General features: G+C 51.4%; 1 protein-coding gene across 4 annotated transcripts in view; it reads right to left on the bottom strand.

The window, feature by feature from the left end:
- The window catches only part of PLXNA2 (plexin A2), a 221460-nt gene that overhangs the window by 77178 nt on the left and 127299 nt on the right, over window positions 1-16983 (bottom strand). For 3 of the 4 annotated variants that reach the window (XM_033852877.2, XM_073802776.1, XM_033852874.2), the window contains exons 5-8: window positions 6620-6720; window positions 3381-3504; window positions 1498-1651; window positions 364-460 (exon numbers count right to left, since the gene is read on the bottom strand). In XM_033852877.2, coding sequence (XP_033708768.1) covers window positions 364-460; window positions 1498-1651; window positions 3381-3504; window positions 6620-6720 — 476 coding nt within the window. Of the gene's footprint in view, window positions 1-363; window positions 461-1497; window positions 1652-3380; window positions 3505-6619; window positions 6721-14899; window positions 15155-16983 lie in introns of those variants that run through there. The other variant, XM_073802784.1, reaches the window with a different exon arrangement.

Consider the following 16983-nt stretch of genomic DNA (forward strand, 5'->3'; position numbering starts at 1 on the left):
TGCAAGGGAGACCGAATGAGATCAGAGGCTGTGGAGAGTGAAGCCATTCGGTTTAATATAACCGAATGAATGGAATATAACTGAAAAGTAACCGTTATGGAGAGCTTACTCTCTTCCAGACAATGTGCCAGGTCCAACTGGGAGACTGTGAGGTGAATACAATATGATTCTTCTTCTAAGGGAACTTAGAAAAACCCCACACTCATATCCAGACCCAGGGCAAGACTCCTTCTGGCCTGGCCCTGCCGTTACCTGCTTGCTCACTAATTTCTCCCGACCTCATCTCTATAGAAGGACGTTGGTCTGCGTGATCCTCTGGCTTTGATACTGAACAATTACTAGTGCTGCGAGGGGCGTGCTTACAGTTGGTGGGCGCTGCAGTTGTAGAACTTGAACTCGGTGCCGACGAATATCTTTCCTGTCTCCTTGGATCTCAGCTGCAGCTCTAGCCCAAACCAGTCTGGAAAAAGGAAAAAAAAAGGAGAGGGCTACAAATCTGGGGCACAGTGGAGAGACTGAGGGTAAATCATTCAGCTACTCCAGGGCTCCCCTGGGGCACCGATGGTAGATGGAACGTCCTTGAATCTTCTTCCAAGAGACTCCCCTTCATCCTGCTGATGACCAGCCCATCACTGAGACCCAGACGCCCCCAGCCCCTCTCTTAGGGAGGAGGTAATGGATCAGATCCCACAGAGTCCCCTGTTTGGTCAAATATGTACAGTTACTGTCAGAAATATCAGGTCACCGATACAGAATAAGAATTAAAAAAAGAGAAATATCAGAACAAAATTGGGTCATTTGTAGAGATGTGGATGGATCTAGAGACTGTCATACAGAGTGAAGTAAGTCAGAAAGAGAAAAACAAATATCGTGTATTAACGCATATATGTGGAACCTAGAAAAACAGTACAGATGAACCGGTTTGCAGGGCAGAAATTGAGACACAGATGTAGAGAACAAACGTATGGACACCAAGCGGGGGGAAAGTGGCAGGGGTGGTGGTGGTGGTGTGCTGAATTGGGAGATTGGGATTGACATGCATATACTGATGTGTATAAAATTGATGACTAATAAGAACCTGCTGTATAAAAAAATAAATAAAATTCAAAAATTCAAAAAAAAAAGAAATATCAGGTCAAAAGCTCTGAAAGCCTCCAGTTCTATGGAGAGAACCCACTGAAAACCACTGGCTGAAACCACTGACATTCCTCGAAGGGAAGGGAAGTCTGGAAAAAATCTTTATGCACTGTGCAGGCTTAACCCAAATGGGAGCAAGGGATTTCCCTCTTCCTGAATTTTGCTTTGGGGCATGACAGTTTGCTTTCAGACTCAAACAAGTTTATAAGCCCTATTGGTATCTGGCATAAGAAGACCTAGTCAGGCAACTGGCAGTCAGTCTGTGCTGGTACTTGCCACCCTGTTCCCTGGGTCCTCTTCCCTTGGCCACCCTGGTAGGGCAGCCCCTAGCATATGACTCTCATGGCAGACACTTCTTACCTTGATCCAGAGGGATGACAGGGACAACCTTGGGCCCTGGTGAGATACAGATGACCTGGCTCCCAGATACCTGTCCCTCTACCTCTGTCAGGTTCCCAAAGGCACAGGAGATGCCCGCAGACAGATCAGGAGCATCACTCACGACCAGGCTGAGCTGTGGGAGGAGCAGAGGGATAATGCTGTAGGAAGAGCCCTTGGGGCTCAGGAGACCTGGGCTCCAGGCCCGGCCCTGCCATTGCCCACTTGCTCACTCATCTCCACTGACCCCATCGATAAAGAGGATGTTGTTTCCAGGTGATCTTCTAGCTTTGACACTGAATAATTACAGTAGCACTGCGAGGGGTGTGCAGGGCCAATGGTCTTTATTATTAATACCGTTAATTTTTCAGTCTTGTCCAGCAGCAGAAAGCACTGGGGGGAGGGGAAGGGAGGGATGCTAGGGGGAAAGGTCCCAAAACCCATCTCAGACCCAGCTCATTTTGACATGAAATCATGCAAACTTGAAAGCAAGTCATGAGCTGAGCCCTTCACGAATAAGCCTTAGCCCTGGATCATGGGAGAACACGTATCACCAGTCTGCAGGTTTATAAGGAGTTTACCGGGTTGGCGAAAGACAGCTGGCGCCTCAGCCTGGCTGTCATTTAGGGTCTGCTTGCCAAGGTGGTGGGTTTCCTAGAGTTTCTATTCTCTGTTCCTCTCTGGCTCTCTGCCCCCTGACAGTTCCCCTAGAGTAGGGCAGTCGCCTCACAAGGAGTTTAGGGGATCAGAGGAAGGCAGGAAGTGAACACTAATGGCTCAGATGATGCCTGCTGTTTCTTAGGGACCCAGTGATCTAGGTCAGTGGTTTGCAGGCCTTTCAAGTTTGAACACTCTCCTTTGAATGGTAAAAATATCACAGAGTGTCAGAAGAATCTGTTGATTGAGAAATCATTTAATGGTAAAACGCTGCTCTGAATTCAGTGTACTTGGAAATGGGGTTGTACTAAGTGACCACAATATAGTATCTAAGTGGTATTTGAAACAACAGGTAAGAAATGTGACTCCCAGTGGGGAGTGCCCATGAGGGTCCATGGTGACAACACCCTGCAGCCTGCAAGTGGCGAGTCCTAGCGGAGGGAGGTCTCCCTTTGTCATCCCACCTGGCAGGGATTTCTTAGTCACAATGGCTATCACCTAGCCTTTCTATACATTTGTTTGCTGCTGAATCTCTGCCCCAGTTTCGTTTCCATGGGGCTGAGAGACTTAGGTACAAACTCTGCTGTTTGTTCCCTCAGCTCCATGGGAGCCAAAACCTCCCGGTGGGGATGAATGAACGCAAGTCTTGGAAGGTTCATTAACTAATTAACATTTGTGAATGCTCATATAACCTCCAGAATGAAATAATCCTGCAGGGCCTGAGGACACGAAGTATTTGGGGTTGCAACTCGACAGGTGGTTAAGGACCACTGTATCCTCTTTAATATTCTAAGCACATACTGCGAATTAAGTCTCGGTCTCTCTGTGTCTGCCTGTCTGTCTGTGTCTCTCTCATATACAAGCACAAAGGCAACTCCAGGTTTCTGTGAGACACTGTATCAAGTGGACGATTGAAATACACCATATACCAAAGAATGGCATTGGATTGCATTATGTTGTAGCTGTTTGTTACTAAATGCAAAATCTAGATTTACAAAACAGATCAATAGGTAATGAATCTGCAAGGGGCATGGCGAATGACTAGGCCCTTTACAATAAGAGTTACCATAGTTTTCCTACAAAGATCAAGTTTCCTCGGAGCATTTAAAGTGTGAGCCATTTACATTGCGCAAGTGTTAAAGGAACACACCCACACTCGTGCGGGTCCCACACCCCACGCCTCCACCCTTCCGGATGAGTTTACTCACCAGACGGCTGTGCTCAGACACGGAGATGCTGCTGGGATGTACCTCGAGGCTCATGCACTGGCTGATGCTGGCAGCAAATCGATTAGGTTCCCAGGCCCGCTGACACTTGTCCCTGCGGGAGCACCTGCCACAGACACAGATCCACAGGCGGTCAGGCCTCTGAGACCCATCTGTTGGAGGCTCCAGGGTCCCCTGAAGGTAAGTGAGAAGGCTTTGCTGCTCTGAGGCCTGTGTCCGTCTTCTCATGACAACATTCACTTATCCCAGAGGGCCTGGTGACTCCCAGATGGTCTCTATTGCAGTTAAAGTCAGACTAAGAGAAGTGGGATTGACCGCCAACACAAGAGATGCGGTTTAGACATAAAGAATAGCTCTAGAGGGACGGCACCTTTACGGGAAACTCGGTGAGTGAGGGAGGGAAGGTTGGGGATGTGAGAAGTAGCAAGCAAGAGGCTAAAGATGTGAACTCTGGAGCCATGATGCCTGGGCTCTAACCCCAGATCTACAGCCTACTAGCTGTGGCCCCTTGGACAAGTTCCTTAATCTCCCCTCGCCTCAGTTCCCTCAACTGTAGAATGCCGAGGCCCATGATAATACACTACCTCATATGCTTGCTGTAAGCATTAAACGAGCTAGTGTTTAGAAAGTGGCCTGTTCTTAGCCCTTCTAAGAACAATGTTAATGATGATGATTCTGAATATTATTATTCTCCTCCAGGGATATTGAAAAACCTGGACAGGGTCTTAGCTGTGTGGGACAGCATGCAAGTGATCTTGTGGCTGGATTCATAGCTCTCTGAAGGCAGGGACCATGTTTTATGCATTGAGCTATTCTACCTGTCCATGGTATATTTTCAATAAATGTTTGCGGTGGGAAAGAGAGAGACAGACAGGGAGTCGCAGGCAGGGTTGCCCCTGTCAGAAGGCCCGTGTGGCCGCTTCTCCTCACATCTTCATCTCTGGTTCTTGGCTTCTCTGCCTAGAGCAGCAGGTGGGCACTGTGACGCCTGCACACAGGGGCGTCTGGTGGCCACTTAAGTCACATGGGAACATGCTCCAGGGCTGGTGCATCTCCAACCAAAGAGCCAGTGGGGACACTACAAGATACCACAGCCAGGCTGAGATTCCCACCCGAGCTCCCCCCAAAGTCCCTCCCCCCTCTTCCTTTCCAGGCACATAATGGATCTAAATATGAATGCTGTCAAAGAAAAGAATTATTGAGGTTTAAGTGAATCCTTAAGATAGCTCTAAAGTGAGCTCTTGACTGGAGCCTTTATCTCATTGACTCACTGAAATGGCTCTTTTTTTATCATACTATATATGGCAACAGCCCTAACAGAGATAAATAGCCTCTGAGACAATAACACACTTGCAAGAGCAAGGCATACAGAAGACACAGGAAGGTTTCAAATCCCCCCCGGACCCAGAGGCTCCTGAGCAATTTCTCTCAGGCCTCTGCCTCCATTAAAAGCCAGTGTGTGGGCCTGGCAGCTGGGGTCGTCCATCCACTCATTCCTGTTACCCAGGCAGGCGGATGGCGACAGGTGGGAGGACACGGCCGGAGGGGCTGGTGAAGATGAGAGGGACCAGAAGAAGAGAAACCTCTGGGTATAACCAGGAGGAAACTTGCTCCCCATGTGCTCTTGGCAAACAGAGCTGCTGGAAGGAGAGGTGTGCCCTGGCAGGTGATGACAGGGAAGGAGCTCAGACAGCAGAGGAAATCTGAGACTATCTTCAGGTGGTCCAGTCATTCTAGGAGCCCCAGCTGACCTGGCCCAGGAGGATGACGGGGTGGTCTGGGGCCTCCGGGAGACTTGGACATTGAGGCTAGATTGGCAGGGAGAGCAGGGAGTGGGTAGTATGGCCGGATCTACCCACCACCGCACAGTGAGAGGGCAGGTAGCCCAGGACAAGGCCTGAAGCTGGGAGTGGCTGCCAGATTCTGTGGAGAAAGAAATCCCCTAGAGGTGAGAGAGCCTTCTGGCTGTCAGGTCAGCCTCACTGAAGGGAACCCAACTGTAGCCACCTTTGCCATCCTGGGGGCATAGTGGGAGCAGCGTCAGTTTCTTTACCACTGGTCTGGCCTAAATGGAGACTCACTGTCCGGGTTCTGGTGACAGCGCTTCTGGCAAGACTTCTGGAGGAGGCCCTTACCTCCAAATCTAAGCAGGGAACTCGGTATCTGTGGGCTCCAATCCAGTCCGGAGTTTGCATCTGTGAGGTGCCCGCTTCCCTCCCTCCCTCCATAGCCCTCCCAACACCTGCTGCAGAGGCTGGAAGCCAAGAGCTATTGTGCAGGACCCTGAACTCTGGCCCTCCGCCTCCGCCTCCACCCTAAACTCTGCACATTTTACGGGGATGCTTTGCCGGCTGGCACGGAGCCAAGGAGTTTCCAACTCCACTGGGGAACAGAATTCCTAGCCAGCTCCTGCCTTTGGAGTTTTCACCCTCTTCTCTCCCTCTGGGGCACTTCGAATCAGGAAGTTTAAGTGCGATTTTGCATTTCTATTGAGCTGGTATTCAATGGCAGGGGGTGTATCTGAATAGGGATGTGAGGCCAGTTGGAGTGAGATGCAGACTTCTTGGAATCCGGAATTAATGAGGCCAGAAGGGTCCTCCCAAGGCTTCTGTGTCCAATAACAATTATTTTGACTTGTGTAGCTTATCCTGAGCTTCCTTATTGCCAAAGCATTTATTATTTCATTTAATCCTCTCAGCTCACCTGCGAGGTAGGCATTACCCCTGTTTAGCGATGGGGAAATGGAGGCCCACAGCTGGCAGTGGACCATCCTGGGTCACACAGCAGCTAACTGGAGTCCAAGCTTCCCAACTCTAGTGCAAACTCCAGGAAGGAGGCACCTCGTTCAGGCTACACTGAGGAGCCTCTTGGGAAACCTAGAGATTCTACAACTTCCCTTGTGAGCTCTTCCAACACCACTACCCTTCCCTGTAGAAAAGGTACAGACTTCAGAGCTGGCCAGGGGGGGAGGGGGTGGGGATCAGATTTTGGAGGTGAAATGAAAAACAGAGAGGCAGAGGCACTGCACTTAGAAAGAAGGCCCACCCGTGGCCTCTTTTCCTCTTCCTGTTCTCAGCACTCCAACCACGATGAGAATGACTGCTCAGAAGAGGGAAATTCCTCTCCCCCTACGAACTGATGTCACATCCCTCATCAACACTCCCAGGAAAGTACCTGGTTTTCTGCATTCCAGGCTTTTTTCCAGAATGTGCCAAACTTACATGTTGTGCAGGGCACACCAGCCACAGTGAGGGTCCCCCGAGCTCAGGCACTCCCCACAAGTCGTGTACTGTTCACAGGATTCCACAGGGACCCTGGTGATCTGGCCAAGAGGGAAAAGAGAGCAGGTTAGATCGGGGAGTGACGCCTCGCAGAGGTGCGTTCAGACTCAACTACACCTAACCACACTTGCACTGTCACCACCCCTAAGAGGCGACAGTGGGGGTGTGTGTGAATCGGTGGCCTCAGTGTTCTCATCTGTTTTCCCTGCACGAGGCAGGTACAGCTAAGAGGCCCCAGGCTTCTTGCCTTTGCTGGAGGTGGAAGCAAATCCTCCAGTTTCTCTTTGCCTGCACTAAAGTCCTCCGGAGAGCTGGCCCTGCTCCTGGCAAAGGCTGAAAATGGTTAACTCTGTTGAAAGGCTATTGAGTGCCACCAACTCGTCTCTGAAGAGCTTTCAGCTGGGCTTGGGCTGAGACATCCTGCCTGCACAGAAAACATTTAAAAAGGGAGAGAAGGAGAAACTTTTCCTATCAAATAATATTCATCTAATGGCATGGTCTTTTTACAGCCAACCAAACATACCACCTGGATCCAATTATCCCATTCTCTGATGCCTGCATTCAGTTTCTCTAGTAAATCTCCCATCCTTTGAAAAGTCTGGCTAAATGGGAACAGAGATGAGCTGCCTGTCTTGCTGGGGAAAGTGGGAATGTACAGATGAAGCCCCTGCCCCCCAGAGGATGTGGCCTCCTCCTGGCTTCCAGGTGGGGCCCTGCAGGGACACGGGCCAGGCCTGTTTGGTCATTACTCACCCTTACCTGCTTAGCAGGTGTGACATTAAGGCCAGGCAAAGGGTCAGAAGATTGAAGTCTTGCATTTGGTATGTCCTAGGTATCTGTTACTGGCTGGGGCTGGAGGCTGCTGGGCTGGGAATGGAATCTCATTTGTCAGGGCAGAGAGGTACCCCACCTACTGGATGTGCGAACCCAAGTGGAAACACAACCTGCGGTCCAGCGGCACAGTGGTCTGCCTCTAGCAGGGGGACAAAGGATCTGACGGAGTTGCCTTCACAGCGTGCTCCTGAGAGGCTCGGGATGGAGTCTAATACTGCTCACCCGGCAACTGTTTATCAGATGTCACTATGAGAGGCTCCGGTGCTGTGTGATAGAGAAACAGCAGCGAACAGGACCCAGATCCTGCCCCCCGGAAGAGCACGCAGCCCAGTAGGAGTTGATAATTACAAACCGAGACCTGCTCTACACTGTGCTCGACATCCATTGCAGGCAATAGGCGTGTGCTCTGGGGGCCTTGGCACCTTAAAGGAGGGCCGTCCAGCACAACCTGTCTGGAGGAAGGGACCAGCCGAGTAAGGGTGAATCAGGGTAACAGTGGGCCCAATGCAGATGCCTGGAAGGGCATTCCTAGCTGAGAGATTATCACGAACAAAAGGAATCATGGGGCTTCCCTGGTGGCGCAGTGGTGGAGAGTCCGCCTGCCGATGCAGGGGACACGTGTTCGTGCCCCGGTCCGGGAAGATCCCACATGCCGCGGAGCGGCTGGGCCCGTGAGCCATGGCCGCTAAGCCTGCGTGTCCGGAGCCTGTGCTCCGCAATGGGAGAGGCCACAACAGTGAGAGGCCCACGTACCGCAAAAAAAAAAAAAAAAAAAAAAAAAAAAAAATGTAATCATGGCTAAGTTCAGCCTAACTCAAGTGTGGAGTGTATACTGGATGGGCGGCTGAGAGATGAGGCTGGTGGCATGGAACCAGGGGCCAGACAACGAAAGGTCTTGGGTACCAGCCCCAGGAACCTTCCTTCTCTCTGTTGGGTGCCCCCCACACCCGCTCATTCTCCCCACATCATAAACACTTAACATTCTGAATTACAAAGCTTTTCTCTGAGTGACGTGATCAACTTTAAGCATCCCTAACTTCCCTTTAATAATAAAAATACAAAATGCAGAAAGCATAAATATAAAATCTTGCAATTCAGTGAAAAAATTGATATTCTAAATGGAGGTTGGGGGAGTAGCTGATTTGAAATAGTTCATGCGGAATAGGTCCGAGGGTTGAATTGACTCTATGTCCAATATGACCTGACAGGGTGATGTCATAGCTAAAGGGGCTAATTCGATCATGGGCTGCATTAATGGACATGGTGTCAGGATGGAGATGACCTGAGTTCCCAGTTCAGGTCTTTGCAACCTGCTCTAAGAGGAGGGTTGTTCAACCAGAGAAACTTTCCAGAGGGTGGTCACGATGGGGTGGGACCCAGGTGTGGCATCTGAGGTACAGCTGATAGACCTGTATGTTTATTTAGGTCAAAGAAGTTGAATGTCAGGGTGGCCGTGGAAGCTATCTGCCACTGTTTGAAGGGCGGCAGTGTGGCTGCAATAAGACTCATGGGTGAAAAGTTCCAGGAAAGCTCGACAGAAGAAAGTCAAGGTTGTCCACCAGTGCACAGACCTGGCTTCCAGCAGGGACTCCCTTCCGTGGGACATGTAAGCAGAGTCAAGGTGACATGTGTCTGGGAGGCTGTGGAAGGTATTTCTGCCCCCGGAGGAAGGCTGCCCTCGTCCTTCTAACTCTGACATAGGGATTCTATTTCCCACAGTTTGCCTAACTCCTTCCTGAGACTGTTCATTTCTGTCCTGAATGACTTGGACAGTTCAAAGATCCAGCCACGCCACTAGCCACTGATAGCACCCCACTTTAAGGAGCAACCATTGACCCCTGACTCACGTCCTGTGATTCCTACCAGAAGCACCTTTCCGGCAGGTGCCTGCCAGACGCTCTCCCAGCATGCCTCTCCTGGGCCTGGGACTCTCGGCCCTTCAGGATATCTGTGACCCTAGCCACCTGGGGGGCTTCCGCCAGCCCCCTCCAACCCGCCCTCGGAGGCCTGAGAGCCGCAGCCCAGTGCCCGGCCTCCCTTTCCTGGGTTTCGGGCTCCGTGTGAGTGATGTCTGCATCTGGCTGGAAATTAAAACAACTGTCTGCATTGCATTCGGCCCGTCTGTCAAAACACAGCCCAGCTCTCAGCAGCTGGGGAAGGGGGCCCTGAATGGGAGCAGTGTCTCCAGCAACAAAGCCCACTTTGACGCCAAGTGCCGCAGAGATAGTGAGAAGCCTGTTCTTCTCCAAACGTGAAACCAACAGCACAACTATTTTTCCTGTTTCCTGGGCCCTCCTGGTGGGAATTTTTTTTTAAATACACTGAGTTGAAGAGCAAAGTGAAACAGGAAACTTATAAGGGGGGTGGTTCCTAAAATTTGAATTATTCTCTTCTCAAAGACCTCATAGCCATATGCAAACCAGAGGAAAGAAATGTCACAGGGACTGGAGGGAGGCCCTCAAAGTCAGGTGTTTCCGTGGGTGCTCTGTCTTTCCTATAATCATGTGTTTCTGTATTCATTCATCAACCCATATTCATAGATCATGTCCTACAGAAAGACCAGGGCTGGGCACCTTAGGGGAATAAAATCAACAGCAACATTAAAACACAGCCATCACCTTCAAGTTGCAAACAGACTAGCAATAAAAACAAGAAAAGTGTTGTGTGTTCTAAGAGAGGTATTGAAAGAGGGCTGAGGCAATTCAGAGCAAAGAAAATACTACTTCTACGTCTACGCCGTCCGTCCAATGTATGGGCCCATGTGGTCACCAGCATCTGGAATGGGGTTAGTTCGAATTCTAGTCCTTAGAGATGTGCTCTAAGGACACCGGATGTTGATGGCTCAGCACGGAAAACAAGAATGTAAAATAGCACCGTAATAATTTTTTATTGACACATGTTGAAAAGATAAAAATTTAGCAAATATTGAGTTAAATAAGATCTACTATTAATTTCCACTGTCTCTTCTTACTCTTTAAAATATGGCTTTTGGAAAAGTTAAAATTACATGCGTAGCTGTGAGGACGGCACTTTGTCATCATGGGAGAGCACTGCTCTAGATGGGAGTCCCAAGAAGGCTTTGTAAGGGATGTGGCCTGGGTCTGGGTCTTCAAGGGTGAATAATATTTATACAGATGAAAAGCGTCCCAGGTGGAAAGAACTACATAAGCAAACACAGGGAAGCAGAGTTTCTTCAGAAAACGTTGCATGAGGGTGAAGAGTGATGGGTATAAACCTGGAAAGGTAGTTTTGGGTTAACTTGGGAAGGATGGAGAAGGCCACAGAGCTGGAATACATGACGTCTGTAAGCTCTCCAGCCTGTCACTCCTTGGCCAAAAGAATGTCCTCCATGAAAAGGTGGCCCGAGCTCTCAAACCAACATCCTTGGCATTACCTGTGAGCTTAAGGGGCATAAAAATCCAGAGTCCACTGGGTTAGAACCTCTGGGATGGGGCGGGGCCTGAGAAATGGTTCCAACAAGCTCTCCAGGGGATTTTTTTTTTTTTTAAAGAAGATGTTGGGGGTAGGAGTTTATTAGTTAATTTATTAGTTTATTTTTGCTGTGTTGGGTCTTCGTTTCTGTGCGAGGGCTTTGTCTAGTTGCGGCAAGCGGGGGCCACTCTTCATCGCGGTGCGCGGGCCTCTCACTATCGCGGCCTCTCTTGCTGCGGAGCACAGGCTCCAGATGCGCACAAGCTCAGTAGTTGTGGCTCATGGGCCTAGTTGCTCCGCGGCATGTGGGATCCTCCCAGACCAGGGCTCGAACCCGTGTCCCCTGCATTGGCAGGCAGATTCTCAACCACTGCACCACCGGGGAAGCCCCTCTCCAGGTGATTCTTATGAGAACCACTGGTAAATGTGACCTCATGTCTTGGGAAATCTTTTTAAGTGTCAGGCCCTGGGGCCATGAAGAAATAGAATCAAACTCTGCCTAGGGACTACGAAAGGAACTAGTGGAAGGAATTAGACTGACTCAGGAGGAGGAGAGATGGAGGTTAGCCTGGGGACTGCTTTATAGCCAGGGAGAAATTGGTTCTAATACTCTCCGAGTCTATGGAGGCCCTGAAAGACCAAGTTCAAACTTCTGGGGTCAGGGGCCACTTCACTGCAGCAGGCGAAGGCGGGCACTTGCTCTAGGACCTGGTGGGTGGGGGAGGATGGGGAGGGGATGGGCATTGTCCCGGGAAGCTGGAGAAGGCAAGGGAGCTTCTCCTGGAGAGTGTCAACCATGTCAGGCGGCTTTGTCAGGGCTGACTCAGAGTTTAATGGGACACTCAGTGGCACTTTAATTAGCGTTTGTTTATTATGATTGTGCTTTAATTATGCCTGAGGCTCCCCACCCCCTCTGCTCCGAGTGCTGGGATCTGAGGGTGGCTGCGTAGGCAGAGGAATGTGGCGGTGAGGCGCCTCCATGGAGGATGCCCTTCTCCCACCTGCCTCCGCCGCCTTCTCCCCAGGACCAGGGGACCGCTCCGCATTGGATTCCCCCCACACGCTTGGCATTCTTCTCCACTTGATCTTATGTCTTGTAATTACACCTCTAATGAATATAACTGTTCGATTAAGTCATTTACTGAAGAAACACTCTTCATGAAAGGTGACTCGTACTGTGTTCTTGTCTCCTCTGACCCCAAGGCCCCTCATCTCCAGTGCCTCCCTTGGCCTCAGTCTGTGAGGTTGACGTACGTGGGAAAGAGCTCAGCAGGGGTGCAGAGTTCGGAGTGGTTCTCTCCCCCACCCAACTCCCTCCCCTTTAAGGACACTGGTCAGCCCACAGGGTGCAGCGCCCCGCACAGCAAGGGATGTGATATCAGATTATCATCGGCTGTGGGGATGAATCACCAAGGGACCTGCTGGAACCATCCTCCTTCCTGAAGATGTTGAAGGACAGGGCACACCCACAGGGCTTGGACTACCCAGGGTGAGGCCCCGAAGGCCTCTGTGGCCCTGGCAGTTACTATCAGCCTGGAGAGTCACTACCATCAGGTACAAACCCATCACTCTTCAGAGAAGAGTTCCCCGGTGCTGGACCGAGGGAGGAGCCCTTTGGTGCGTAAACCTGGGGAAAGAGAATCAAGGTTGTAGCTCTGCCACCCTGTGTGGACGCCTAGAAGGAGCCACCTCGGTTCTGAGAATCTGGGGGCAACTATCGGAGAGGCAGCTGAGTTGAAAGCAGAACAACACAGAGGATTCTGACCATGGGCTGTGCCTGGGTGCCATGAGGTCCTTCAGTATTTACAGAGCATTTATGTTGTGTTAAGCTCTCCATTAGGCATCGGGTGACATTCTCTGTCCCCCTGGGGCCCATGGTTTGGCTGAGGACAAAGGAAACAGGATCATCTTAATACGGGAGAATAGATGCCGCAATAGAGGTATAATCAAGGGACAGTCGTGGCTCAAAGGCCAGAGCTTGGAGGTTCTCCTCAGGGAGCTTTGGCATGGGCACTCTGTTCTAGAGGCTGAAGGATTCCTTTGCAGTCATGCAAAGAGAGAGAGGGAGAGAGGGAAGGAATAAGGGAAAGCTGTTCCCCAGGCTGGTAGGGCCCCTTGGGGACAGAGCATTTAATCCCCTGCTTCTCTGGAATCTGCTCCCCCCTGCCAGATGGTACACCTGTCCCCACATGTGTCCCCTGCCTCCAGACATAAGGAAAGAAACAGTGGCCTTCTCAGTGGCTGAGAGCCAGGTGGCAGGGGTGGGAAGCGACGGAGCCTGGGCGGAAGCATGCAGTTGGCCTGAGCTACAGCCTCCTAGTCTCCAGGGCCCGGAGCAAAGTGCACGGCAGCTGAAACGCAACTGGCTCCCCACACCTCTCTCCTTTCCTTTGTATCTTCTCTTGGTGGTCCCTCCCTGCCAGCCCAGCCTCTCTCCCCTTGGAGTTTGTAGGGTCTTACACCCAGTTTCTCCTCTTTTTCCCAAACCAGATCTGTTTTCAAGCAGCAATCTGATGCTCATTTGCATTCACAGCTGAGGGCAGACTGATGGGAAGCCCCACCAGGGCTGGTGTGCGGGATGAGCTCCGCGGCACAATCACAACAGATGCCGATGCCCAGAGAGGGCTTTAGCACTTTCTGAGCGCTTTCACACCCCTTATCTCATTTGAGCTGCACAGCTCCCTTGGGATGAAGGGAGGTTAGGGATCCATTTGTTCCACCAGGAAACAGAGGCACCCAAAGGTCTGGCTTAACCCTGGGCTCTGTCTCACAGTGAGTGGAGGTGGCCAGCTGCAGCGCGTCCTCCGTGGCCCGTGGTGATGACATGTCATAAAGGATCTTTCTGAGGAAAGGAGGGACAGGGGGTTCAGGGGTTAGTTCCAGGAGATGGAGCTGGGGCCAGAGCAGGATTCAGGAGGCGGGAAGCAACCAGAGGGCAGGTGAGGCTTTGGTTTCTCTGATTCCACTGCTCCTAGGAGCTGGCCAGCGCCCAGCAGTTGTTACCTGTTCCCATGGGTGGTGGGAGGAGTCTCTCTTTTTTTTTTTTTTTTTGCGGTACGCGGGCCTCTCACTGTTGTGGACTCTCCTGTTGCAGAGCACAGGCTCCGGACGCGCAGGCTCAGAGGCCATGGCTCACGGGCCCAACCGCTCCACGGCATGTGGGATCTTCCCGGACCGGGGCACGAACCCGTCCCCTGCATCGGCAGGCGGACTCCCAACGACCGCGCCACCAGGGAAGCCCTGGGAGGAGTCTCTCTTCACCGCTTACCCTGAATCTTGTCAGCCCCGTGGCGAACAGGTACAACCAGCACTGGGAGGTCTGAGAGCTTAGGGTTCTGCCTTCCCTGTACACCCGCTGGGGCCAGGGTTCACAGTCCTCCCAGGGAGAGGAACATGGGCAGATGGTCAGGGAGGCCAGGGCAAGGCCCCAACCCTGGTCAGTTTCTCTCAGGCACCCAAGCCAAAGTGGACCCTCCGGGAACAGGCCAGGCTCCCCTGGCTCTAGACGTGCCTCACACTATGGCCCCTTTGAGTCAGCAAGACTATAGAATAGTCCACAGAATAATACCTGCATCCTGTCTCCTATCCTTTACAGGCAAAGAGCTGACTGTCAACCGGATGCCTGAAACAGCATCTTAATCTAATTCTCCCCCGCTGGGTGTGCTTGGGGGCAGAAATGAGATCGCCTCCTTGGATCTGCTCCCCAGGGATAGGGGGAGAAGCGAGGGGGACTGAGGCCTCCTGCCTGGCACCGCCTTCCTCTGAGCCGGGAAGTTGACTGAGCTTGTCCAAGGGAATGAAGCAGCAGGAACCGTTTATCCTGCACCTACTGCACGCCAGGCACTTTCCCTGTGTCACCTCACCTAATCCTTACATCAGCCTTGCAGGCGAGGGATTAGGCCCACCTCACTTATTAGAAAACCGAGTCTTGGGTTAAACAAACTGCCCAAGTTGCGTGCCTTGTAGGTGGCGGAAGCAGAACTGGAGTCCAGGTTCATCCGACTCCCAGGTTGAGGTGGTGCGGTGGAGGCACAGGGAGCAGTAAGGAAAGGCCCCTCTCCTGCGGCTGCCCCCAAGGGTGGGCTGTCAGGGTCCCCTGGCTTTCTCCTGGAGGTCAGGGCCCAGCGCTGTAATTACGCTTCCTTCCTGGCCACTGCCTGCCTCTTTCTCACTTTTCTCTGGTTGTTGACAGCGATTCAGCTGGTGCATCTGGAGCCAGACAACACAAGAGAGAGTGAGGGAGGAGATGGGTTGGTGGGGGTGAGGATGCCCTGCTAGATTTTTTTAAAACCTGCCAGGGCCGTAACAGTAATGGACATGACTCTGAATGGGTTCCACAATCTCCATCCTGAGCCTGCTCGGAATGTCAGGGCCCTCAGTCGGCACAGAGTGGGGGCAGTGGAGGTGGCAGGGGCCTCCTGTCCTGGTCTTGCTAGCTGTTCGCTGCGAGGCCCTGGGCAAGCTGCTTAACCTCTTCAAGCCTCCCTTCTTTATTTTTAAAATGGAGATAGCAATTCCCGTCTCACCTGTCCTGCCTGTTCATCAGGGACCAGGGCACCTCTGAGCTCCTATTTTCATCTTCAGTTCTCCCTATGAATCAACTTCCCAGTAATTAATGTGAAGGACTCAGTATTGTTTGTTCCCAGCGTTAGGTCCAGTTCTTTAAAAATCAGTAGTCATGTGGGAGATCACCTTAAATTTTCATAAAGTAAACACCAACCCAGCCCGGCTGCCCCTCCTGGGGGCTGTGAAAGTCACATGATCAATATCATTAAGAAGAAGGAGACACCAACACCCCCCCACCCCACCCCCGCCCCGCCCCACCCGGCCCCACCCCCAGAAAACCAGCTGGAGGTTCTGGAGCCTGTGATTGCAACCAAAGCAACCTGCAACCTTCTGACCAAAAGCTGACCCTGGGGCCTTCTCCTAAGAACTTCTGACTATCTGGAGACCCTAGGGCAGAGTGACTGTTCAAAGAGAAAATCTATTTTTAATGACTTTGGGGAGAAGAGTGGAGTGGCTGAGTAATTTGGAGTAATTAAAGCTATCTATCACTCCGAGAGTGGGAGCCAAAATTGGTTGAACTTTTCAATGATATTTTTTCCTTCTCATTCATAAAACCCAGCAGAAGGTCACGCAGGAGTCAAAGGGGAAAGGATGATGGGGAAAGAAATTTCTGGCCCCAAAGAGTGGAATTGATCCTACTGATGAGCACTTGGGCAATGATGGCTCCTCCTGTACCCTTTTGGTAGAGGCCATGTTTACTTTGTCCTCGTTAAGAAGCTGGACTTCGGGCTTCCCTGGTGGCGCAGTGGTTGAGAGTCCACCTGCCGATGTAGGGGACCTGGGTTCGTGCCCCGGTCCGGGAAGATCCCACATGCCGCGGAGCGGCTGGGCCCATGAGCCATGGCCGCTGAGCCTGCTCGTCCGGAGCCTATGCTCCGCAACGGGAGAGGCCACAACAGTGAGAGGCCCGCGGACTGCAAAAAAAACAAACAAAAAAAAGCTGGACTTTGAAGGAGACAGTCCTCAGTTTCAAATCCAGCTGCTATAATTATCGACTGTATGACATTAATAAATGGTCCTTATTGTCCTTCTTGCACCTCAGTTTCCTCCTCTGTGAAATGCTGACAATAATGGTATTAACTTCACCAGGTTGTTTTGAGGTTTAAGTGACATCTGTACACAAAGAGCCTTGCATGCAGTTGGTGCTTAATAGTGGTAGTTATCATGCTCAATCTCTCTGTGCAGACCCACTGAAGGTGGCAGTGTTTGCGCAGGAAGCTGCAGAGGGCCCTCACCCAGACTCTGCACTCCTGTGTAGGCTGACCTCGAGTAAGCTACCTCGCCTCTTTGGGCTAGACTGCTGATCTATCTATCATATGGGGAGAATTAGGTCTACACAGCCACTCAAACTGTTGTCTTTATTCATGACATAATCCCTACTGGAGGCTGAAGAACACGGAAATTCAGGATCCTTGGCTGGAAAAAGTCAAATTGAGCTTAGTCTCCTAAGGAAGAAGGTGGAACTTGGGCAA

The sequence above is a fragment of the Tursiops truncatus genome, chromosome 1 (assembly GCF_011762595.2).
Source record: "Tursiops truncatus isolate mTurTru1 chromosome 1, mTurTru1.mat.Y, whole genome shotgun sequence".
NCBI lineage: Eukaryota > Metazoa > Chordata > Mammalia > Artiodactyla > Delphinidae > Tursiops > Tursiops truncatus.